This window comes from Pogonomyrmex barbatus, unplaced genomic scaffold (genome assembly GCF_055798465.1).
Source record: "Pogonomyrmex barbatus isolate J1 unplaced genomic scaffold, ASM5579846v1 scaffold2, whole genome shotgun sequence".
Lineage (NCBI taxonomy): Eukaryota > Metazoa > Arthropoda > Insecta > Hymenoptera > Formicidae > Pogonomyrmex > Pogonomyrmex barbatus.
In genome coordinates, this window is record NW_028297116.1 from 11,699,249 (window position 1) to 11,723,880 (window position 24,632).

At 38.4% G+C, this 24,632-nt stretch overlaps 2 protein-coding genes and 1 long non-coding RNA gene across 5 annotated transcripts in view; 1 reads left to right on the forward strand and 2 right to left on the reverse strand.

Moving 5' to 3' along the window:
• LOC105422581 (uncharacterized) overlaps positions 1–24,632 on the reverse strand; it is a 532,825-nt gene that overhangs the window by 311,941 nt on the left and 196,252 nt on the right. The window contains exon 4 of one of the 3 annotated variants that reach the window (XM_089076401.1): positions 10,435–10,482. The exons of the other annotated variants lie outside the window; for them this stretch is intronic. Coding sequence (XP_088932527.1) covers positions 10,435–10,482 — 48 coding nt within the window. The remainder of the gene's footprint in view (positions 1–10,434; positions 10,483–24,632) is intronic. 3 annotated transcript variants of the gene reach the window in all.
• LOC105422580 (uncharacterized) lies at positions 6,033–8,311 on the reverse strand. The gene is made up of 3 exons (XM_011632002.2): positions 8,148–8,311; positions 7,734–7,890; positions 6,033–7,452 (listed from the first exon to the last, which is right to left on the reverse strand). The coding sequence occupies exons 2-3, from the start codon at positions 7,881–7,883 to the stop codon at positions 6,577–6,579; spliced, it is 1,026 nt and encodes a 341-aa protein (XP_011630304.2). The 5' UTR covers positions 7,884–7,890; positions 8,148–8,311; the 3' UTR covers positions 6,033–6,576.
• LOC148936667 (uncharacterized) lies at positions 8,919–10,102 on the forward strand. The gene is made up of 2 exons (XR_016139119.1): positions 8,919–8,960; positions 9,021–10,102. It is a non-coding gene; the product is annotated as an uncharacterized LOC148936667 (long non-coding RNA).

A 24,632-nucleotide genomic window follows, 5' to 3' on the forward strand; every position in this document is an offset into this window, starting at 1 on the left:
TCCATCCTCTGCCGTATCCAAGGGCTCTTATGCTAATTTAATTCTTCTCTGAAAACCAGATTCGGGAAACATACATGAAAAGCGTGCTTGTTAATAATACGCACGATGAAGCAATTATGTATTCCATATGACTGAAAGAACATTTTTATATGTTTAGAAACAGTAAGTACACCTTTTCATGCGAAAAATGCATAAATAAACGATAAGAAAAAATTAAATTATTATTAGGATGGCAAACACATTGGAATAGTTAATTATCTTCATAATATAAGAGTTATATATATTAATAATAAACATATATATAAAATATATGTAATCATATAATTATATAATGTATAATCATATATTATTAGTCTAATAAATACATGTTATTAAAATTATAATTAAACGAATCAAACGAAATAAATAATATCTAAAAATTACAATAAATACATATGAATATATAAACATATTAAATTAAATGCATAAATACAAGATATCAATTAGTCTCTAGAATAAATTTGGAGATCGAACAACTCTTTCCGCATCAATTAATTAGTACATTTGGTAGAAGATCGATGGCGAAGCTCTATGGAATCGGTGGCGACGAGAAAAAGTTCAAACGACCAACGCGGGGCGATGCGGTCGGACGTGGGGAAGGAAAGGATATCGTAGGGAGAGCGAGCAATTTAATTAGTATAATAACAAAGCAGTCGAGAGGCTATCGGTATCTGCGAAGCAATATTTTTTCATCGAACGGTCACACGGAAAAAAGAGATATACAAATCGTCTCTCTTCTTCGATCCTTTCCCCTCCCATTTTTCTCTCCCTCTTTAACGGCACCTCTCGCCAGCTTCGATGTTTTTGAATTAGTGTGGCAATGATTTTTCACGACGAGACAAAGCGTTCCTCGACCGGCGGTCCACACTTTAATCAATATATGCGTCTCCGATGCGCGTACCGCGAGAGCTTCCCCTATTGTTCCCCTCGGCTTTGGGTCTCGATAAAAATTAATATTAGAACCTGTGTTTCTTCGCACAGAAAATATGCCGTGCACCCTTCGTGCACGAAGCATTGTTCCTATATTGGCTCTCACGTATCTCATTCTCGAATCAGCTGGTTTGCAATATCGTCGCCTATTGATGATCGTTGATAAATTATTCGAATTAATTCTTTGATGTTGATTTAGCTGATTTTTCACGTGCTCAAATAATCACATATAATACATGCTATATTTTAGCTCGTGTACAAGTTGCGAAATATGTTTGCGTAAATGTAGCAATCTAGCAAATGACACAAGCATATAGTTTCATTGTAATTTTATTTATTTTTACAATTTATAATAAAAATAATTATGTTATAAAAATAAGTAATTTCTAACATTACAACTACATCTCACAAAAAAGTAAAAAATACGAGTAAACAAAATCATAGGAGATTAAAAATTAATTAAAAAAGGTAAAAGATAATTAGAAAAGAGCCCGTTACCCATAAACATTATCTTATATTTGACAGAGACCAAAATGATTCTTCTGAAAAGACGAAAGATTATCGCGGAGACGTTTATTCGATAAAGCAGACATCTCCGCACCGATATGCCGCTTATTCTCGTCGCTCGTGAAAAGCGGCAATCGCGATTTCGATTAATCTCCGAACCGGTTGTAAGAGCCGACACGAGATTGTCTTCCCTCGTAAGGGAAAAGCGAGAGGGACTCGATATTCCAGCCTCGTCGCTCAGGTTTCCCGGCGCGGAATTATTTCCGAGGGGTAGCGGCGAGAATTAAGGCTTCTTGCGGCATAAAAAATCTGTGTAATCAATTATCGAACCTTTTACCCCATATTTCACGGCCAATGAGTCGCCACCCCCGCCGACGCCTTTAAGCGGGCGAGAGAGACTTACCGACCCTCTCCCTCGGTACTTTTTAGCTGCGATCCTTGGTCCTTCCTCCTCGCGGTCTCACCCTTATCTTCCTCCCGCTTCTTCGTTTGGCTCTTCGGCAAGGAGAGGAATAGCCGAGTCTTTGTTTGAGATATCAAATATTTATTTTCTTAAATAACGCAAGAAGCCCGGTAGGGCAGATCGCCAGCATTTTTTGCCTTAATAAATTATCAGCGATTATTGGCCGCATTTGCCTAAGCAAGGCGATTTCTTCTTCTTTTTTTTTTTCCTTTGCACGAGATTTGTATCCTCTTGGAAGTTTTAAGTTAAGATAGTTAAGTCAACGGAAATCAATTCAACTGTCTGATTGCGAGGGAAAATTCTATATTGAGTAGATAAATTTAGCAGTTTATACAAAAATCTAGTAGAAGGAATTTCAGTCTATAGTAGTTATAATAGGCACATGTATATATATTCTGGTTTTACATCTATTTTGAAATGGAGTATACTTCTAAAGAAATGGGAAACGTTTCATACAGAACAGTATAATTTGAATTTGCTGACGCAAAAGAACGCAAAGAATTAATTTTACGGATAAGTACACCATTTTTTAATTATCATACGATAATACTCGAAAATTACCATATGAGTGGTGAATATTTTTGAAACTATTTGAAGACATTTTCAAATTCATTGGTTAATATCTCGCTCGCTAATTATTCACACTGTAGTCTCGCGTTGCTTAGCCGCACGAGAAAGCCTCATCGAAGTGCAAAGGGTATACGTTATGTAAAGGGTGACGACGAGAATGAGGAGGGGGTACGCTCTTTGACACGGCATTGATGTAATATTAATATAAACGAGCAAAATTCAAAGGGCATACGTCTTCATAACGAGTTCTTGTTTGTGCGCACACAAATGCACATCGTAATATGCAAACGTGGCAATAAAATAAACAACAAAGAAATTTAAGTAAAATAGGAAGACAATAACATTTCTAATTTATTGCTACCTTTCAAATCAATGTTAAAGAATAAAACTAATACGCTGTATAATTGTCATTGAAAGAAGCGGATTAATAATTTCAATCTTTATACAAAATAACTTATAAATCAAAATTGATTTGAGAATTTTTACGCAATTGTAATTTGATTGAAATATTTTATTATCATAACTGATTCATCGAATTTAATGTTTACTTCTTTACGTGCATTTACTTGACCTCGCAAATATTTCGATTAATTTTCCACTCAGCAATGCAAGATAAACACGAAAACAAACGTTGACCTCAATTGAGAAGGCAGTAGCAGCAGTGACACGCGTGTACAACACGTGTGTGCACACGCGTGCGATTTAGGAAAACGAGCGTCGAAGTGCCAGACGAAAACCGTAGAAAAACTCGGCGCAGCGCACATAGAAACGCGTTTTGCCGCGAGCGGATTTTCCAACAGGAGGAAGGGGGGGATTGAAAGAGGATGGCGAGAGAAGTTGGCCACGAGAGACGGCAACGTAGACGATGTCGACGTCGACAATGAGAATAGCGAGGACGATAGAGGGACTAAAAGGCACTTCTAATGGCATTGTGCGTTTAAACAAACATGTGGAATGCTTAGCTGTTTTTAAAATTGCGGCAAAGTCTTTCTTAGCTTACATGCTTTCACCCATTTTCCTCCTCCTGTTTTTCCGATTAAGTACACATTATACGCGGAGAATATCAATATATCCTTAATGTTACATGTCCTGATTTATGTTATAGTTGGCTAATCAAATTAGTTGAATGAAATGAGTTTTCAGAATTTCAACGTTTTCAGAATTCGATGATATATTTATGATATATTTATGATATCAGTAACTAATAATTGATAATTTAGAATATAGTTTCAAATGTAATCTTTTTTAAGATATTGAAATAGTAAATAATAATGAGAATTTATGAAAATTTTAATAATTAAAAGACTATCGATGAGTACAAAAGTAGGGTAGAGCGTTTATGCTTGCGTCGACTTTTCTATACAAAGAACCAGCTATACAGTCTTTTCATTAATGCCTGAATGAATAAATGCCACTGTGCCTCTCCCCTGAATTCTTAATGCAGCAAGCTCGCTGGAAGTACTCCCGGGCCTTCAAAATATCTTTAAGAAGTTTAAAGTCTTCCCTCGATAGCATGTAAATATTGCATGTAAAGCGCGACATCAAAGAGATTCTTCTAAGGTATAATGCTTTAAATTTCGGCACAAGGAGAAATTAAACAACAACGTGAGGAGATAAACAATCTTAAAATGTCTATCAAGAAAATGTATTCTATATTTAATAATTAATTCTCTATTAATTCTATAATTACGATTAATATTTATTGCGGTTTTAAAAAAAGAGAAAACGTCAGAAATGTATTACAAAAATGCACACTTTACCATCTTATTCGCCATCTTATTAAAAAAAAAGGTAAAGGTCCAAATCAAAGAAAAAAAAAACTATACATAATATTCTCTGCAAATAAATTTATTTTAAAATTTATCCACTGTATCAATAATGATTATATTTTTTAAAAAAGGATGGAGTAAATTTGTTGTTACTTTTCCTGCGAATTATACATGGTCACTCGTCATGTATAATCATTCTGAATATCTCGATAACGTTCAAGTGTATCGCAGTAGAGGGAAAGTTACCGACAACAAGATGTCGAAGAGACATCGTTCATCTAGCAAGAACCGGGTTCGACGCTCGCCAAAGAGACCGCAGAATCTGTACTCTCTGCCAGTATGTTCCTGAAAACTTTGTTACATTTTTGGTCGAGTCCGTATATGCGATACGCGTTGGACGAGTAAGTGGATCAAAGGGACACAGAAGAATTCCAGAATGACAGAAGGAAATAGACGAGAGAGAAAGAGAGAGAGGAAAAGAGAGATACGTTGAAAATTGGCGGACTTTTCTATTGCTCTATCTTTGAGTGCTTCGTCGAGCTTTCTTTCAATGCTATGGTAGAAAAACCCTTTCCAAAGTTCTTCAGAATGCCAGGAACAAAGGGAATACGAAGCGAGTGTGGCTAGCAGTGTACAGAGTGAAAAGTAGATCGAAATTGGTGGAAGAAAATTTAAGTTAGATACAGATAATTAATTGCTTAATGTTTAAATAAAGAAAAATGAAAAAAATTCTATTTTAAAAATATATAGAATAATTACAGAGTTTGTTGTATTATATATACAATAATTACAGAGACACAAAAAATTCACAATATCATTTTTCCTAACATGTCCTTGTTAATTTTCTTTCTTTTATACAAAATTAAAATGCTCCGTATTTTAAAAGAATAGATTTCATATCAAAAAAATATACGTAACATATGTAGAGAATTTTGATTTTCTATATCACTTAAATCTGAAATTTTTTTAGTATTATCAAATGCTAACATTTTTCCGTCTCTGATCGTGAGAAATTTTTAAAATATTTCAAAAGATAATTTTCAAGAAATAATTTAGATAAATAAGAATTTCGAGAATTTGGAGGACGATCAGAGCTTATGGTAACAGAACGTCAAAATCGTGAATAAAAACATGACGATAATGTGCATATGTATTTCTTAATGGGAAAAACGAATTGTGTGTCCAATAAGAGAGAGAGAAAGAGAGAGAGAGAGAGAGAGAGAGAGAGAGAGAGAGAAAGAGAAAAAGATAGTTCGAGAAAGAGAACAAGTATGGATAAAGAGAGAAAGAGAGAACAAGAGAGATAGAAGGGGGGAGGGAAATGGGAGGCCCCAACGTGAGTCGCTCCGCGCTAAAACCACGTTTAAAACAAAGGGTGCCGCCGGCGAATTAAGAACGATATTTTAACGCTCGACTTAATTGCATTAAATTGCAAGTGAGAAAGAGAATTAACGGCGAAGAGAGCTATAAAGAAAAAAATGTATGAACGCGTAAAGCCAAAAGGAACAAGAAGAGTAGCGAGAGTTTCTGAAGAAAGTGATCCTTCTAATTCACGATTGGATATAAACGATTACACACGAAACATGTCATTTCGCATTTCGCACATTCTATATTCTGAACATATAAGAAAAAAGAAATACAACTTTTGAATCATTGATTAAAGGTGAAATAATTTAAAAAAAAATAGGATAATATTTTTTCTGATATAAGTTCAATATATTTATATATTTGAAATTTATATTTAGAAAAGATCTGTCCAATATTTTTTTTATAATAATAACAAATAAAGTTGACATATAAGATCACTTAATTTACCAGTAATAGTACATTATGTTAATGTACATGTATGTGTAATTATGTAACTAAATTAATTATTTCAAGAAAAGAATATTAAATACAATAATAGTAACATAATATAAATAGCAAATTAAATCAGTACATCAATGTGTATGGATATGTGTGTATACTGTATAATATTTTGAAAATATATCTGTATAGTGATACCACACATAACCATTTGTGATAAAAAAATTGTGATTTATATGAATCTATAAATTATATCTATAAATTATAATAAAGAACTATTACATAATATAATAATAACACAATAATGATACAAAATTTGTGTTACAAATAATATTTAATAAGACTATATATTTTAAAAATATATAATACTCGGTAACATTCATCTTGAAAATTCTCTTATTAATTATCCGAAAGTATGAGAAATTGAAATGAAAACCAAATGTGAGTGTATCTATATACTTATGTTATTTAACAGATATCGGAAAGTAAATTCTAAGTTTTGTGAGTTATATCCTCGGTTTTGCAAACTAAACTCTCATCCAAAGTTGAATCATGAGTTTCATAAACTTTATTCTCGGATACCGAATTTTCAGTTTTGCAGATTAAATTCTCAGTAGGGATTAAATTCTCGGTCTTATAAACAACTATATTCGCCGAAGCGTTCGAACCTTCACGATGTGTCTTTTGATGATTTTCCAGTGTAAAGATACTTCTGAAATACTTGCCGCATTTCACGCAGTAAAGATTGCACTTTTCGTGGCTCTTCCGGTGCTTATTGAGCAAATCCTTGCGCGTGAACGTCTTATTGCAGATCGTGCAGGAGAACTTGTCGGGGTTCACGTGCAGCACATTGTGCCTCGTCAGATTGTCCAGTCTCGTATATTTTTTAGTACAAATGTCACAGGTGAACTTGGTTCTATCCGAATGACATCTCTGATGGTATTTCAAGTACCTCTTCTCGGCGAATGTCTTTTTACAAGCACAACAAGCTATCTGGTTGCTATCATTCTTTTTTGCATCCATGTGACTTGTCAATTCCTCACATGTCGCGAATTCTTCTTTGCAGAAGAGGCAGACAAATTTTTTCGGCTGCTTATTCCTCTGTATATTTTTTAGAAAATTTGGATCGGTCATGATTTTATAGAGAAAAGAATCTTTCAGTTTGTCTTCCGGCTCGGCGGAGGTATCCGTCGCGATGTCATCAACATGATTGGAAGCATCCTTTGTTGATAGATTCATGACCTCCACATTATTGTTGTCATCGTTAATCAGTGATGGCAATCCAGTGGATGAAGATAAGGTCATCTCATTGTTCGAACTAGTAAACTTTCTAATTGGAAGAAGAATCTTTGAAGGTGATGTGTATGCCTGTTAAATTAAATATATCTTAATATCGAAATCCGTTTGGAGAAATAAATGTTGCTTAAAACCATGTGCCAAATATACATTTTTTTCAATTAATTTAATCGCGCAGTTCACATTTTTCTGATAATTATTTAGATAATTCTACAATCAATTTTTATATAAACATTTCTATATTAATTATGTTAGTGTTTTGATATTTTTATGTTATATGAAATACATCAACGAACGAATGCATTTTTCATTATAATTGTAATAAAAAAAATATATATTATATAATTATTTACCTGATATAAATTTTGTCTGTCTATTGCATCTATAGAATCATAATTTTTTCTTTCAACATCCGTGACACTCTCCTCATCTGAAGAGCTTCTTGATGCAATTCTAACAGTGCGTTGGAGTATTCTATGTTTTGGAGCTGTTTTAATTCTCATATTTGCACTATAAAATCAATAAATAATATAAGATTAATGTTATATCATATTAAATAATTTTAATAAGTTAAAGAATGATAAGCCTCATGTTACATTATAAAATTATAATCTAATACATGTAATAAATGTTAATTTCATATTTTAATAAAAAATAAAAATTTTAGCAGTATCTTATAAATTTATACAATTTTAATAAGAATTTGATTAAACTTATTTCAATTCTGCGAATATATAAATATTTTTGTAAGACAAACTCATACTTACAGTGGGAATAAGCAAAGATTTTCAACAATCACAAAGCTAGTTTCTCGTTGTTACAATTAAAAACGCGCTATTTAACACCTAGTGACACATTCTTTCACTAGTTCGTGATCTCGGCAACGTGATACATCGTATACGAAATACCGATCACGACTGACAAGATTTATCGCACCTAGCTTCGAATTGGTCGTCGCTCGATCGACCTTCGGTACGACTTTGATGAGCGACATAACAACAAAAGCCCTAGCGGAGTCGCGAGAATAAGAATCCGAGTTTGCAAACATAGGTATAGTCTCGTATTCGAAGAAATGGATCATTACGGAGGCGATCTTCCTCACTATTGTAATCTGTTCTGTACGAACGTGAGTATTCACGTTCAAATATGTATAATATTTTATAAAATCTCTACTATATATCTCTAATATAAAATTTCTCTGATATTAATAATTGCAATTAAATTATATTAATAATAAAAATTCTATTATGTGAAAATTGTAGAAAATTTGTAATAATACAACTACTACATACTACAAGATAATACTATAAAAGTAATTATTAAAATAATAAATTTATTTAATAAATTCTTACTTTCTAAATAAATATGTCAAATATTCTATATTTTTTACAATATATTTTACTGTAATTTTAACATATATAGAGAAAATGAAATAATTTTTTGATACGAAATACAATATTAAAATTTATAATGTTAATTGTTTATCACACTTAAAACGAAAGCGTACCAGAACATAAGCATCGATTTTCCATTTACAGCCAGGTTGATCATCTCAGCTACGTCTACACAGCCGGGGAAAGGTGAAATGAATATTTTCCCTTTCAAATATATTTTTATAACCCATTTTATTCGCTCTGCAGGCAGAGAATAGTGCCGCCACGCCGAACAGAGTAAATCGACGCGATGCTAAAAAAGATGTCGCGACACAGAGCATCGGAATAAAAGAGCGGGGATAAAAAAAGGGAATACGAAGAGGTCAAGCATACAAATGGCAAAAAAATATTCTCGCTATATGGTACGATAACCCCATAGCAATCCTTGTACAGTCCCGGTCATTAATACGACGTAAGGAGGAGTCAGGGTTAAGCGAGGGTGAAACGAGGATTTTTAATTGTAGTTCACCCGATATAACCCCGCTCGACCCGTCGGTATTGTCATACCGGGACGGCGCTTTTCTTTATTTCCCCAGTGGCTGGATGAGGTTATACATTTTTTTTTAAACTACGGCAATGCCTCCGTCTTCTTATTAGCAAAGCTAATTGGAAATACAAATGGTTATTCACGGTAAGAAGAAGAAGGTTGTGCCGAAGAGTGACTGCGCGGTACTGGTCGGGGGTTTGCAGATAGAAAGAGAGAGATTGGAATGAAGGGGGAGGCAGTGGTACACTTCTGCGTATTAAGATTGTATTTGCTCCGGATAATTAGGACTTTTTCCCGGCCAATTCGGATGAATAATTGATTTTGCTGCTCCCTACGCCGTTGTCCGGACGCGCCTGTCGCTCTTGGACCTATTCGAATGACAATCACCCAGAGAAAAATACGAAGATCTTCGCAATGAAATATTCAATATCTCGCCTAATATACGACAAACAGAAAAAAATGCATAACTATAAAACATTTGCAAGTATTGTAATGTAGCAGTAATGACAGCTTGAGTGTTTAATCTCTGCAAAATTTAAAGCATCAATAAGTTAATTGATTAAAGTATTATTTTATTCAAATAGATTTTATATTTTAACAAATTTTTACATTAAGAATTAGCTTAATAAAAGATTGAAAATGATAAATTTTTCTAATATTATATTTTTATTAAGAAACGAACGATTCTAAGGAATTTATAAAAAAATAGTTTAATAAAATAAAAATATTCTGTACTGAAAATTGTGCATTATGTAGATATAGAATTGTAAATTTAAAATATTAAATTTTTCGACATAGATAATATCCTTGTATCATGACTTTTAATGGATCTTGATAAGAAAAGGGCGATCAACCGACGAACAACGAAATCCGACAAGGATTATTTTCCACCCCTCTTCAGTTTAACAGAAAGTTTCCCGCAATTTTGTTGGCAACGTCGTGAAAGCAACGTCGAACGTCTCGCGAGACATTTTGACATCCAGTACATCACGCCCATTTCCTTCATCTAGTTATATTACGTATACAATATCTGTGTATCGAAGCTGGTTGATCCCGGCAAGTTCCCTTCCTCGACACCAGGCCATACATCATACTACCTTCTTTATTAAACTCATATTTTTCAAAAAGTCTCACCTTCGCTATCTGGAGCGCCTCCTCTCGCTCGAAACTCGGAAATCAGCCCTGGAAGAACGAAAAATTCATTTGGCACTCAAGAATAAGATGGATATGAAAATTTTCACGCTAAAGATGACTTACGTTCAAGACTCGGATATCACTCACTTAACTTTTTATCATAAAAATAACGTATTCTATAGATAATAAATAAATATCTTTATCCGATAAGAATTATAACAATTTTGATAAAATTAATGTAGATTAATCAAAATTTAAAACGCAAATCTTATAAAATCTAAACTTACTTTACAATTCAATTTCTTCATAGCGATTGGCGTTGACAAATTTTTGACAAAATAAATTTTTCACGACGGGAAATGAGAGGAGTATATATATATATATATATACGGGGATTGACGAAAGGATGGTGGAGATCCTTTAACGAGTTCCACGCTTCTAGGGGATATCGCGCGACGAGTTCGTTGTCTCTTCGTAGCGCCAGAAAGTTAGGCCACTTTCCTTCGACGCGCGGAGGAGAGATTGGCCGTTTGGCGGGCATAAAGAAGAAAGCCACCCCCTTCAGTTTGCCTTTCAGCGCACCCTTCGCCACCTCGCCGTTGCTCACCCCTCACGGCCCAAAACCGCGGACGGTTATAAAGCATTCTTCCAGTTTATTAGACGGAGACTCGCGGGCCTCTCTTTATATTAAGCATGTGCATTATTAATGCGCTGGTATAACCGTAAAATGCTGATGAAAAAAAGTTGCCGAGCCCCGCGGGTGTTTTTTCTGCGGCAAAAGGCGAAAGAAGGAACGGGCTCCTCCGAGATTGTTGTCGTAGCTTGACTGACTGACTCTTCGACTTTGGATATTACGCCGCGCGAGATTCGAGCGTAAGATTATCTTCATCGAAGAAGTATCATTATTACGTAAGTACCATTTTATTATAATTTTTGCAATAATAAATGGTATTACAAATAAAAATGAAAACTCTGAAAAGATTTTACAAATAAAAATTATGTCTGGGCAATATCTACAACATTGGTAAGCAATCGAAAATGACACACACATTCAGTGAAGATTTGTTGGTGTTTTTTTGATCGAGTTAGAGTTGTCTCACGCGATAAGACAGCGCGGCAATCTGGCGCGGCGTAGGAGTTACACATACACCAGGGATTTTCATGGAAATCGATGACACCCTCGACGACGTAACTTCGGACGGGAGAGAATCGCCGAATAGGATGCCCGTAACTTATCCAGATAAGGGGTTGTAAAACGATGCTGTAGCTATCTGCCAATACGGTCTGCTCCCCCTTCTCGCGAGAGGGAGGGCCTGCATCCAGGTTGCGGGTAGATATAGGGAGCAATTTCCCAGAAATTGATGCCATTTGAATATCGCCTGCGCCACGACACGCGCTTTCAAGACGGTGCCGTTCGTAAAGACGTTTACACGATTGTCGGAGATCTCTATCCGTCCGTGCGAGCTTCCTCGACAATATACTACCGAGACACATTGGTATTATATGTTTCGGTGGATCGTATTTCCATCGCGGACTATGCGAGCGGTACTTCATGAGAAGATGAAGAGGCTAACGTAAACCGGCGTTTATTTCTCGACATTTGTTTCCTCGTCGATTCCAAGATAACTCGAAGAGATAGGAGTAAGATAGCCAGATTCTATTGGAATCAGAATCGTCAATTATTTTCGTCGAATCATGTGAGTTATTTTCACTTTGTATGTAATTAAATTTTACATGATTACAGATTAAATCTATATTTATTGTATTTATAAAAAAAAACTTCTTTTACATCTAGACATGTTATTAGTTACAGACTCGAGAAACATAAAAAACAAATGACAATAATAATTTTATGAATTTATCGCAAATAGTTTTACTTTGCGTAAAATTATAAGTTTCATCGACCGTATTATCAGATCAATGTTAGCTGTAAAATACTTCCGGATGATTTTAATCAGAACGCACCTTCACCCCATGCGTATGATTATACTTGGTGACTTCCGGATACGTGCCAGGGTTACGTCACGTTGGTGTTACCAAAGTCTTGTTTATCAAGTATGTTGCTACAGTCGAAGTATACACACACATAAACACGCTCTCCTTGGTGCCCGTCAATGGTGCTTCTTAGCTTATGCATAAAGCCCCTTTCGCCCATCACCCTCACGCCCCGCCGGTCCCGGTCTATTCGCATCCACCTCCCGCAACCTCCTCATCTTTCACGATTTCATCCCCGCCGTTTCATCGAGGCTTCAACCCCTTCTTCGACCGGTAGTAGTAGATCGGGGTGTCTTGCTTGCTCGCTCGCGAGTATTTCCGCAGGATGTATCGCAAAATCTATAGCGGCCTGAAAGGTGGGACGAGGGGGGTGGAGGATAGAAGGAGGAGTGGGCGACGGTGGCGGAGGCCAGGGTGGTTTTCGAGAAGGGTGAGCCCCGTCACATTTCACTACAGACTAATAACTTCTGAATATTCATTTCGTGTTTCTCCTTGCCTGCTTGCGAACCCGTAAGCAAGGCTAATGCGACGCTCACAACGGAATCTTTGATGTTTCTGAAAATACGCCGAGAACAATAATTAAATTTTGGTGATTGTGGCCGGTTTGCCAATCGCAAAGTATAGAAATCGTGATAACATAAATTAAAACGCGTACGATTTAATTAATAAATTATTCGGATTGCACGAGAAAACAATTGATGCGTTCGATTCCGTGTGAAATGAGTTTAAGGAGTATGTACTCTACTTCGTCGAAGCGAGAAAAACAGAGTAGCTTGGAGGCGAGGGAAAAGCGAGAGACGGTCGTCATGGCAACTATGAATTAAGTAATCAATGAATTATTATTGACATTGATGTCTTCGCCCTGCGCCTCCTCTCTCTCTCTCTGTTCTTCGCGATACTTCAAGACTCATAAAGCAGGTTGCCCTGCGTTCCTGATTAATACACCGGTACTATATCTCACTGGATTTCAGGATAAAGAGATGGAAGGTCTAAAGCGAAAACGAAACGAAGCGGGTGTAGCTTGCTCGTAGATGGAAAATGATCCGTGGCGGATTTCCCATGTAAACATAATTTTTCTGCTCTTTACATTCAATATAGGCGGCGTAAATGAGTGTCTGTATATCGCGTCGTGGTTTGCGATTAATAGCTACCTAAAAGCTGTGCATTTTTAATTTTTATTGATCTTCACGCTTAACAGATTTTTGTTATTTTTAATATACCACTTACTACATTAAATTCTTTTCATGTTCTAATCATGAAATTCTATTAATTTCCAGATACACAAACAATTAGAAGTAAAAAAAATTGTTGTCTTAAAATATTAATAAAGTAATAAATTAAAGACACACGGTTGATATCGTAATTTGTCTTACAAAACATTTGTTTGTCTGTAATCTTCAACTATTGTCGAACTAATCTCTCTCTCTCTCTTTCTCTCTTTTCTTTATGTCATTAAGGCTTCTGACGTTCGTAATTCCGAACGGTGCTCGTAGAAAATGCGATAGGACGCTTCGTATCGTGAAGGGAGAACGGAGGAAAGATAGCTGGAAAGGGGAGAGGACAGGAGGAAGTGAAAGGCGCATGGTGGAATGTTCCGAGCCAATAGAAGAGACTCCGCGCCAGCTTCAATTCCACGATCTTCGCTACAAATTAGCACAGACGAATTTCCGACGTCCTACATCCCCTTATGCCCGCGTCCTCTTACGAAATTTCTCTCGTGTCAAGCGTTCTTTCGGTCCTTTTCGATCAAGCTGATTGGTAAACGCAATTATTCCTTTCGCGAATTTGTTTCTAAAGATTACTTTCACTTGTAGCTTTCATTTATAGTTAATAAATGCAAAAATATATAATAATAAATAAATAAAATATATAAATATTTTGCACAATACGAATACAAGTAATCTTAATACTATGGTCTACTTTTTTATAGTCTCGTACAAAAATCTCTTCTCACAGACCATGAGGTATTTAAGTAATCATATGCAGAGTGACGAAGAAGAAAACGATGTAAACAGAAGTGGTGAAAAATTGCGCGAGATTCTGCAACGCGAAACTTCGAACAACACCGTGCAGGGCAAATGAATGAGAAGCGGTGCGCGTGAAAGGCACTACATCTCCGCGAGCATCCGGCGTGCCATTGTAAAAATGACTTTACGTTGTGGATTAGGATGGAGGGATCGCGATGGCTTTTACGCGTTAAGATCGGAAGAGCACGGAAAAGAGAAAGAGAGAGAGAGAGAGAGAGAGAGAGAGAGAGAGAGAGAGAGAAAGAGTGGCCATAAAAAAAGGAAGCGGGAGAGGGCAAATTAAAATTTCACAACGACAACTGACAATCGTGAAATCCCATCCCTTACCCCTCCCCCATATTACCTCCAACGACGGTAGACGGTCCGGCGTTACCGACCCTCCATTGTCTCCGACAAAACAAAACTCCCTACCCTCCCCTATTTCCCACCCCCGGTTAGGAAACGTGCGATAATAAATATAGAGAAAATGAAAAATTATTAAAAACTTCCTTTTTAACCTTGGTAATCCTCGTCGCCCCTAGAGATGCCGCATTAAAAACTCGCCGCCACCCCGCCAAACCCCCGCAGCTCCTTCCCTCCGTCTCCGCTTGCTCTTTCTGCACCCTCGTCTACCCTGGACTCCGTGGTCCTCGGGGTTGGGCGCCCGGACACGCGAATTATTTATACGCAGGAGTCTCTCTGACGACATTACCACAGTGTTAGCATTAAATCATAATGTACGACTCGTTACGAGCCGCTGTGATTCGGCCTTGCGCACGCCCTCATGTCAACGAGTGCTCTTCGCTTGCGCTCACGTGCGTCTTGTTTTTGCACTTTTAAAGAGCGCAAATAATTATTCCCCGAGAAGACAAGACACCCGTTGATGTTCATGCGTGTAAAAAATGGACAATCATACTTTGTTGAAAGGATTGTTGATTAGCGACATCATTTTTATTCTTCTCGCACAGAGATGCAAGAGGAATATTTCAAACGGACACTTAAAAATCTTATGTCACGGTATGTCTATTGTACACATGACAATTAAGTTAATAACAATTAAAGTTGTCTAATGATGTGTTAGCGAACGATTTGTATTATCGCTTACAAGGAGATAACGGAAATACCTAAGTATCGCCAGAGATAGAACCAGAGGTAGATAGCTTTTTACCTTTACGTTGATCTACGAGTAATCACGCAGAATGGCACAAAACAAGGAACCGCGTCGTATAATAAACCTATATTAATCTCGTAGAGGAAAGAGATAAAGTGATATTATCGAGCGAGTCCGCCGTTCGAACGTCGACTCGCTTCCCCGCGTCGTAACTTTTTCATGAATAATCCCCGGGCTAATTTGAATAAATTATAACCGACGGCGTTTGACGGGGCCCCGAATTCTCAGCGACGCTATTGATAGCCATGAAAACGGAAGAGGGAGTCCTCCTGCTGTGGACGTGCTAAAGTAGAAGGATCTCTGCGGCTTCCATTAATTCCTTTGTCTCGCAATCCTGTCACGGCCTCGGGGGCCGATTTTCAAGGACTTTTTTCCGCGGAGTCCATTAAAATATCAATTAAGACGGCCGTGTCCATCTCGCCTTCTCGCGAGACCGAGCCTTTATTTCCCGGCGGTTACATCAAATCGATCTGTATAACCGCACATGATCAATTCACTCCATTGTTATTTCAAGCAGACTCATTGTCTCAAGAGAAACGTAAAAAGAAAAACGTCCTGTCCAGATGATATAATGAAAATAAATCTTATAATTTAACTTTTCGAGTATAAATAAAATGTAAGTGATAATCTTCAATCAATTTTTCAAAGTCAAATAATTACCTGGACTTGATTGGTTTTTACTTTCGCGTGAATAGCGATTTGTATGAAAATCAATTTAATTATCGAAACCGGCGAATCGCGTAACACGAGCAATTACCGCAGAAGAGCATCGACACGCGGACATCGAATACGTTTCGCAACAATAATGCTGTCAGAGTCAAGCCGCGCGATCGTGAATGCGCGCATTCATCCGGCCCGATAATCCAACTTGAAAGGTACACGTCGGGGGCTTTTTCTACTTACTACAACGGCGCTCAGAAGCACGTACGTAACGAACAAACGTTTCCGGAATACCTGTTACCTAGAGCGCTGGAAAAAATATGGGAAACTCCATCCTTAGAGAACGAGTAAGAGAGGTAGCGGCCTCGAAGGAGAGGGAGGGGGAGGAAGGGGGTCGGTTCACCCCACGTAGAAGGCGTGCATGGATTGATGTGTGTGATGTGTGTGTGTGTGTGTGTGTGTGTGTGTGTGTGTGTGTGTGTGTGTGTGTGTGTATGTGCTGGTGCTCACACGAGTACGAGCGCGCACTCGCATGCGAGCGAGCGCAAGGGTTGAATTTTAATTATTTTCTCTTTGGTAGGTATAATATTTCAATGCTCGGCGGAGCCTGGCCGACCGGGCTCGCCTCTCGCCGCCATCTCTGTCAAGTAATGTTATTATAATTATACGCGTGTGCGCTTGGTCGGTCATTTCTTGTGCCCGTCCATCCCCCAACCACCCCCGCCGCCCCACACATGGCGCATCCTCTGTCCGTCTTTCTCCTCTTTCTCGCCGTCTCCGCCTCGCCACCCTCTCGCAAGCGCTCTCTTTTCGCTCGCCTCTCGTAGCCCGCTCTCGTTCCCTGTGCCAGGGTATTGTGCAATTAAAATGTCGTAATTGTCCGTCGGAATTCATCTTGAAATTCGTGCCTAACCAGTTGGCACACCACATTGACGTCCATCTTCCTCGAGCGCGTACGTTATATTCACGTAATGCACACAAGATGGATGACATTCAAGGCAGTCTTTTGAATATTTATGTGAAAAGTTTGATAATTCCTTACAAGAATTTGAAGGAATTTATTTGAATTTTATTCAGGAATAAAGAAAGTTTGTGCGTAATTATTTTGCAAATGTAAGAAATAACAGTGTAGAACTATGTTTGCCACGTTTAATATAAAGCTAATGTTTCATGCTTTAAATCAGGTTCGTTCACATTTTTACACACGAGTAAAACACTTTCCTCTGACGTCTCCCTAAGTAAAAAATACAAGAGAAATGAGGAAAAAAGTTTGTATCTTATCGAGGTACATATCTATTATATTTATATGATCAGTTAATTATAAAAAAAGATTACAAGAAAGGGACATAATACTAAGATACATAGATTATAAGTGCATAAAAAAAAGTGCTTTTTGCGCTCAATAAATTTTTGGAAACCTACTTTAAATAAATTTTAAAGATTTTCAATCCATATAATTATCCGTATAATTATGATGATATCATAGAAATATTGGCATATTATTTTTATTTATATAACAGTTTCCAATTCACAATAATAATTGTATATTTTAATTTAAAAGGCATATATAATAACTGACAAAAATTCAATTGAAGATATTCATAGAAAAATATAAATAAATATATGACTAACTTTGAATACACTCTGCGAAAATAATACAAAATCCATTTGTAATATAATATAAATATCTCGTATATCCACACGTTGTCTCAAAAAAATATATCGCGGTCAATGCTCGCGGTGGACGAAAGGCGAGTCGTCGTCGTCGGTGGAATAAAGCCAGACGGCGTATGTATGCGATCACCTGAAATTCAGAATTGCAAATTCTTTAATTCACGGGACGCGATGGCGATGGCGACGACGACGACGGCAACGGCGACGACGGAGGTCCTCCATTCTCGGCAGGAAAATACCTTCGCCTGACCTATACAAACATCGCGGGAGACGAGGGATGTGTATTCAAAAATTTACATAGGTACATTCTGATTAAAGTGTCCTAGAAAGCAAATCTAATACAGCAGCGCGAGCGCGCCGAATTCCCCATCCTCGCGCTTTTTCCATCATGCGGTGAGAGCCTTTTCGGGATGCGAGGATACAGAATTGCGGGATGGGATTATTACATATTCTTCGAAAAGTCTCTGCCGGACCGGAGAATATCGGGACCGAATGGAGGGATGAAAGGACTGGATGTATCTCACTGCCGTGTCCAGTATATCATGATAATCGTGGGATTTATTACTCGTTACCGAGGTTTATTATCCTGGTAACGCGCTAGGATGAACGTGACGAGAACGTAGAAAACAAATAAAATCACGGAGCGAGAAGAAGGACACTCGAAAAAAGGGGAACAGCCACCGCAGGGTGCGCCGTAATAAATTTCTACGATTGATAATGATGGAAAATTCGGCTATGCGCAGCCGACGCAAAAAGGAAAAAAAAAAGGAAAAAAAAAAGATATAAAGATATGACTGCGCTGATATTAAGGAAGAAATCATATTTCAACGGCAAATAAGTAGAATGCGTCTTGCGCCTGCCAAGTTAGTGACAAAGCAAAAACGTATATTCCACGCTCGGCGATTGGATTCGCCAATTAATCACCGGCGGAGCGCCGCGGCGGCACGGATGAAAGAATAACGACGCGGAAACGAAACGAAATTTAAATATTCTCGCGTTGTTCGCGAAGAGGAGGCCGAGGGGTAGGAAAGGACGACGCGTATCGCGAGTATTTCTCTGCACCCCTCGGCAATGCCTGGACGGTGAAGGGACGGGCGAGCACGGTATAATTGCAAAATTGCATTAGCTTTGTGTTCTTCCGCCGTTCGCCCAGACATAAGAGATACGCGTGTGTAGCGGCGTTGCAACGGACGATTTATACGAATTCTTGTTTTCTTTCTTTTCCTTTTTTGACCGTCCCCGATCCGCCATGCGTATGTCGCTAAATGACGCCTTGCCGGGTTAACGAGGCAATACGAGAATCGTGTATGCTCGTGCTCGGTTCCAATCAACGAAATGCCGTTGCGAACCAAAACGGAAAGAAAAACGCATCGTTGAACTTATTTTCAAACGATATGCCACTAAATTTTAGCTCATGTTAATCCGGCAATAGCTCCTCTCGCGTTTAATTTTCCCCTCGCGATGTCGACGTTTGTTCGATCTTATCGCGAATCCCTTCGTCTGGTTGTGCGAGTCGATAGTATCTACGAGAGCATCGAATCTCCCGTTCGAGGTTCGATGCGAACGAAGCATCCGAGGGTCGCGCGAACGAAGGATGCAGAGAGAATCTCTCGTCTGCGACCGTTATTTGCACGGTTTCGAGCACAAATCCCACCCCACTCCTTTTGCCCTTAAACCAACTCGCCATTTCCCCAGCTCGTTTCGTTTCTCCGGCGACAAATAAGCAACAGAACGAACGCGGCCCTATCTCGCGTCGGCAACGATTGCACGAGAAACGCGCCAGATTCCTGATTCCAAGCCGCTTCTCGACTGAAATTTATCTTCTTCGACCCCTACCTCGCGATAGACATCCCACCAGAATGTCGTTTCAAATTCGGATCGGATCCTTATCTCCATCCGTTGGATACATTTTAATCGGAATTACAGGAGTATTCTTGTACGCACGCGTGACATCCACATTTGAATACTAAACATATCAATAACATTAACGAAAAACACATTTCCCTTTTTATTAATAAAAGAAAATCTCATAAAATTAACGTTATGTCTGATTACTAAATTAATACAATTTGCAAAATATTTTATATTTTTGGAAACGTTGAAAAAAATATTGCTGCTATTACATTTGCTGTTTATTATGTCGATATCAACATAAATATTATACAAAAATTTCCGAATAAAAAATTAGAGAATACCGATTTAATTTAAATAAACAATTGCGATCTCGTCAAAGATAATATTAAATTATATATTTTATAACTTTAAATTTATGAGGCGATAATAAATATCGAAAAAATTCCGCACCCAATAAATATCAATGTCTCGTTAAATACTGGAAATGTAGCGCAGTCGAAACGTCTTCTTTACGAAGGAGAGATGCAAGTCTTGACACCGATAATACGTCCGTTTGTATTCATCCAGTTATCGACGCGAAGGGTGCCGGCAGCGTAGCTCGGGTAGAGGCTCGACAAGGTATTGTAATACCGCAAAGGTTTTATGGGAAACCTGGGGGCGTCGTCGAGCTCAGCGAGGGATGGAGGGCGGGGGCGGGGAGCAAAATTGAAAATGAGCATAAAAAGCATAAAAAGCGAGGCGCAGGGCAGATTGCCGTGGAACATTCTTCGGCAAAGGGGCAATTCATTTTCGTATGCTATATCAATTTCTTGCTTCGCCTCCTCGCCTCGACCATCTCCTCGTTTTCCTCGCCGACGTCCCTACGTTCGCAGCCACCAACCTCCGATCTATACGCGTTTCATCCCTTAAAACCGTTAACTCCGCCAGACATCAAGGGGAATGCGAATTAGCCCGGCCGTCTTATCCGTACCGATAAAAATGGCGATGAAAAAGACGAGCCCGGTTAGTTCTGTCGTTCTCCGTCGTCTCGCCCCCTCCCCCATCCCTTTCCCCGTGGTCTCAATCGAGAGTTACCTTAATGGAAGTTATGCCGTAATCGATCCCTTCCGTTGTTTAAAAGTTTCACGTCCGAAATACTGGGCGTGCGGTGTTTACGGTGGGCGTAGTTAACGACGCTTTGCACAAGTAATGACTTGCCGGCACGAAGGAATTAAGATTTACACGAGATAATTAAGGATTAAGTAGAACCCGCCGCGCGTTCGACGCATTTTCGTAGGGTACGCCGGGCGATACGTGCGTAGAATAAGCCGGATTTTTGGTTTGATAAATAGGTGAAACACAACCTGGAGATGAATGCGACATATACAAGGGTGGAAGCTCCTTTTTCACGCTTTAAAATACATTTTTATAACTTTACATGAGTTTTCCTTTTCACTCCTGGAATCGTAAAAATTTGGAATATTTCATCACATAAATTTAGTAGCCTGAAAGAATTCTTATGATATAGATCGCTTTTTTTAAATTACCAATAATCTTCATACTTAAACAATTTAAATTACGTAAAAATACAGAAAGAATAAAAATAAAGAATAAAATGCATTTCAAATCTCGTATATATCGGTTATTATACTCACGCGTACGAACACCCTCATACATTTACGCGCTTTTCCAAAGCACGGAAGGGCAAAGGGTTGAAGGAGAACTCGAGCTACGATCGATCATGCATTATAGACTGGAAGCTGACACTTGGTGATAGATCGTGGTAATTAAATAACTCGTTGCGATCAGGCCGGGCTCGAGATTCGGCTGAGTCGATGGAGGAAGAAGAGGATAGAGGATCGACGGCGGCACGGTCTACCAGCATGTGCGCACCGTCCCCTGGACGGGATGTAATTGACAAGGCAATTGATAATCGCCGTCGGGTTGACAGTATCTCCGGGAATTAGCGTTACGCGAGCGTCAGGACTCTCCCCAAATTGGCGCACAAATTACCAAGACGGCCAAGGATGCAGGATTTCACCGGCAACCGTACACGATTTGTTGATGCCGTTTTATTGCAAGATATATTCTCTATATCGACAGATCCGCAATACGTAATGTTATAAATAATCTTGGTAAATAAACACATATCGCTGATTAATTTTTGTATGTGAAAAAGAAGAATAATTATAATTTATAAAAGAAGAATATATTTATTAATGAATAATTTAATATATTATATGTTTGATACATTTTATAATATGTATTATAATAAATAAATAAATATAGAAGTTTTATCATAACAGATTTTCTAAATTAGATTTTCTAAATTATATAGATTTTCTAAATAGATTTTTAATAAACAATTAATAACAATCACAAGTAATATACATAGAAAAAAAAACAACAGCAATTGTTTAAATTTTGACAAATGGGCACAAGTAAGATATAATTTGTTACTGTATAGAAAGCTTAACGTATTATTCATTTGAGGCCAATGGTTAGTCGACCTTATCAGAAAATCGAGAGTCGAGGTCGGCGAGGTAGCGACCTAATTAATAATCGCGACTCGGCTCCACTCGACCTTAGGGCGAGTCGACTCGCGGTCCAGCGGCGTTTAATTATTTCGACGTGAAATATGTATAGCGGGTGGTCCGCAGAAAGTGAGAGGGGTTGATCGAAGCTACGAAGCGACTGGGTAACCTTATTCGCCATTGTCGAGCCGAGGAACAGTCAGGATAGGAAGGGCTTCGTTCGTTGGGGATGGAAGCGAGATACGCGGCTGACCGAGCCGATAAAAAAACACTACCTTCTGTTTAATTTCATTTTTAACTTGAGGCTATATTTAATTAAGAAATATCACAAAACTCAGCATATATATATATATATATATATATATATATACGTGTGCAAGATAACCAGTAAATGGGGTTAACCCACCACCCATCGACTTGTCGCAGCATAGAGCAATGGAGACGGTTGCAGCAGACTAAGTGTAAATTAAAAAAGCCACGGCCAATTTGCGCGAGACGATTTCACGCTTCGAAAAGAAGGAAAGCACAGCGAGGGAGGTCAAAGGAAAGTGGAAGGTAGGAAAGAAAGTTGCTATGGCGAAACGAAACAAGTAAAGTCTCACCCTCAACCTGCACACTTCGGCATCGACGAACGTTGCTTCACGTGCGCATTATCAGACTAATTTGTATGTAACTTTAATTCGGTTCTTATCGCTTTAAAGCAAGCTTGCAAAGTAGCCTTTATATTCACGAAATAATTATTTGTTGGTACAAAGTATTCAAATTTTATATGCCCTGGTGTTATATTGATATAATAAGTATAATACATAATAGTTTCTAACATAAAAAAGTAATTTCGCCATAATCAATCAAATTGTCATGAAAGTACAAGATATCTCACACATATACATACACATACGCATACATATCTCTTTTGTGTAATTTAAGAATTATATCCGTTATTTAACAATTACAAGTACGCTTTGTCCGACCGAGCGTAAGCTACAGAAAATACATTTTTTCCACGATGCATCAGACGCGTTTCTCGTTCCACCCTTTTTCACGCAAGAGTGCACGAATTTATGCGTACTTTCTCCCCCCGAAGTGGCCTCGAGAACGAGGGCAGATTATATTTATTCGTGTACGATGGCTAAGTATATTTTTGGTTCTTCTGATGTCTCTCGCGGATGATCCCAAATTGCTGGGTAATGGCGGTCCTGACATTCGTCGGAGTGGTTACCGACAACCAAAAAGCAGAACGGCAATGTGAAACGACGAGGGTTTGTAATTTCTGTTCGGTGACGCGAGATCACCGTGCTGGCTTTGACTCAAGTGAGTAATTTCGTCTATTAACTTTACGTCCTAATTACCGATATAGCATTGTGTTGCGAGTGCTGCCGAGGGATCGCTCCAAGTCATCGGCGAAATTTAGTTACGCGATTTAACTGACGTGACTCCAGAAAATTACAATTAGACAGAAAAAAACGATCTTATTGATCTAGTAAAAAGTTATCTCTAACTATCTCTGATTTAAGAGATAGCTTATTTTTATTGTTTTTCCAATAGTTAAATATTGCATATCGTTAAAGCAAATGTCGTTTATTACGTCTGAACGAGCAAAAAAGATCTCGGTAATTCGCAATCGTTTTCCTTCCGCAGCCGCGAAATGCAGCGAAACAACCCGCGCGACATTATTACATTTCGCGCTCTCGCATCGACCAAATCTTAATTATTTGCAATTTTACGGACGGCGAAACGTAATTATAATGCGAGCAAAGGACCATATCGCCGTAGGGTCGCGTGGTTGGTGGCGTAGTTACCTACCCCCTGACCCCCATCCGACCACCCTTTTCTCCTCTAGCTCTCACGTCCTTTCTCCGGTGTACGTTTCCGCCCTTCTCTCTCACTCTCCCTATACTCCTTTCCTTTTCGCTCGCTCTTTCTCTCTCTCCTTCTCTTTCCTCAACGACCCTCCTCAGAACCGGCAATGCACTCGCCGTGAGCATTTCATCAGAAGCGCCGTTGAGTTCCACAGACCACTTAACTCATAAATGAGGGATTATTTCATCGTGTAATCGCGTATGGACCAAAAAGCATTACAATTAACGCTAACCAACTGCGCGGCGACGTCATGCACCCGCGGCACCGCGATGTCAAATAGGAACACGCCGTTGGGTTGCCGTAGTACTGTTGCGCGTCGCGTTGCCTTTGGATATTATTTTGAATTTATTGCGACGAAAGCTTCGGTAACATCGCCGCGTAGAGCGTTCACGATTTTGAAGATGACGCTTTGTTTATGCGATTAGCAACAAACTTCCGCAAATGCGTGTATTTAACGCACTCCTA

Bases quoted from the DNA above. Each gene is read 5' to 3' on its own strand.
- LOC105422580 (XM_011632002.2), bottom strand. From the start codon at position 7,883: ATGAGAATTAAAACAGCTCCAAAACATAGAATACTCCAACGCACTGTT. The intron at 7,453-7,733 runs GTAAATAATTAT...TTAATTTAACAG, and splicing joins ACAGACAAAATTTATATCAG to GCATACACATCACCTTCAAA.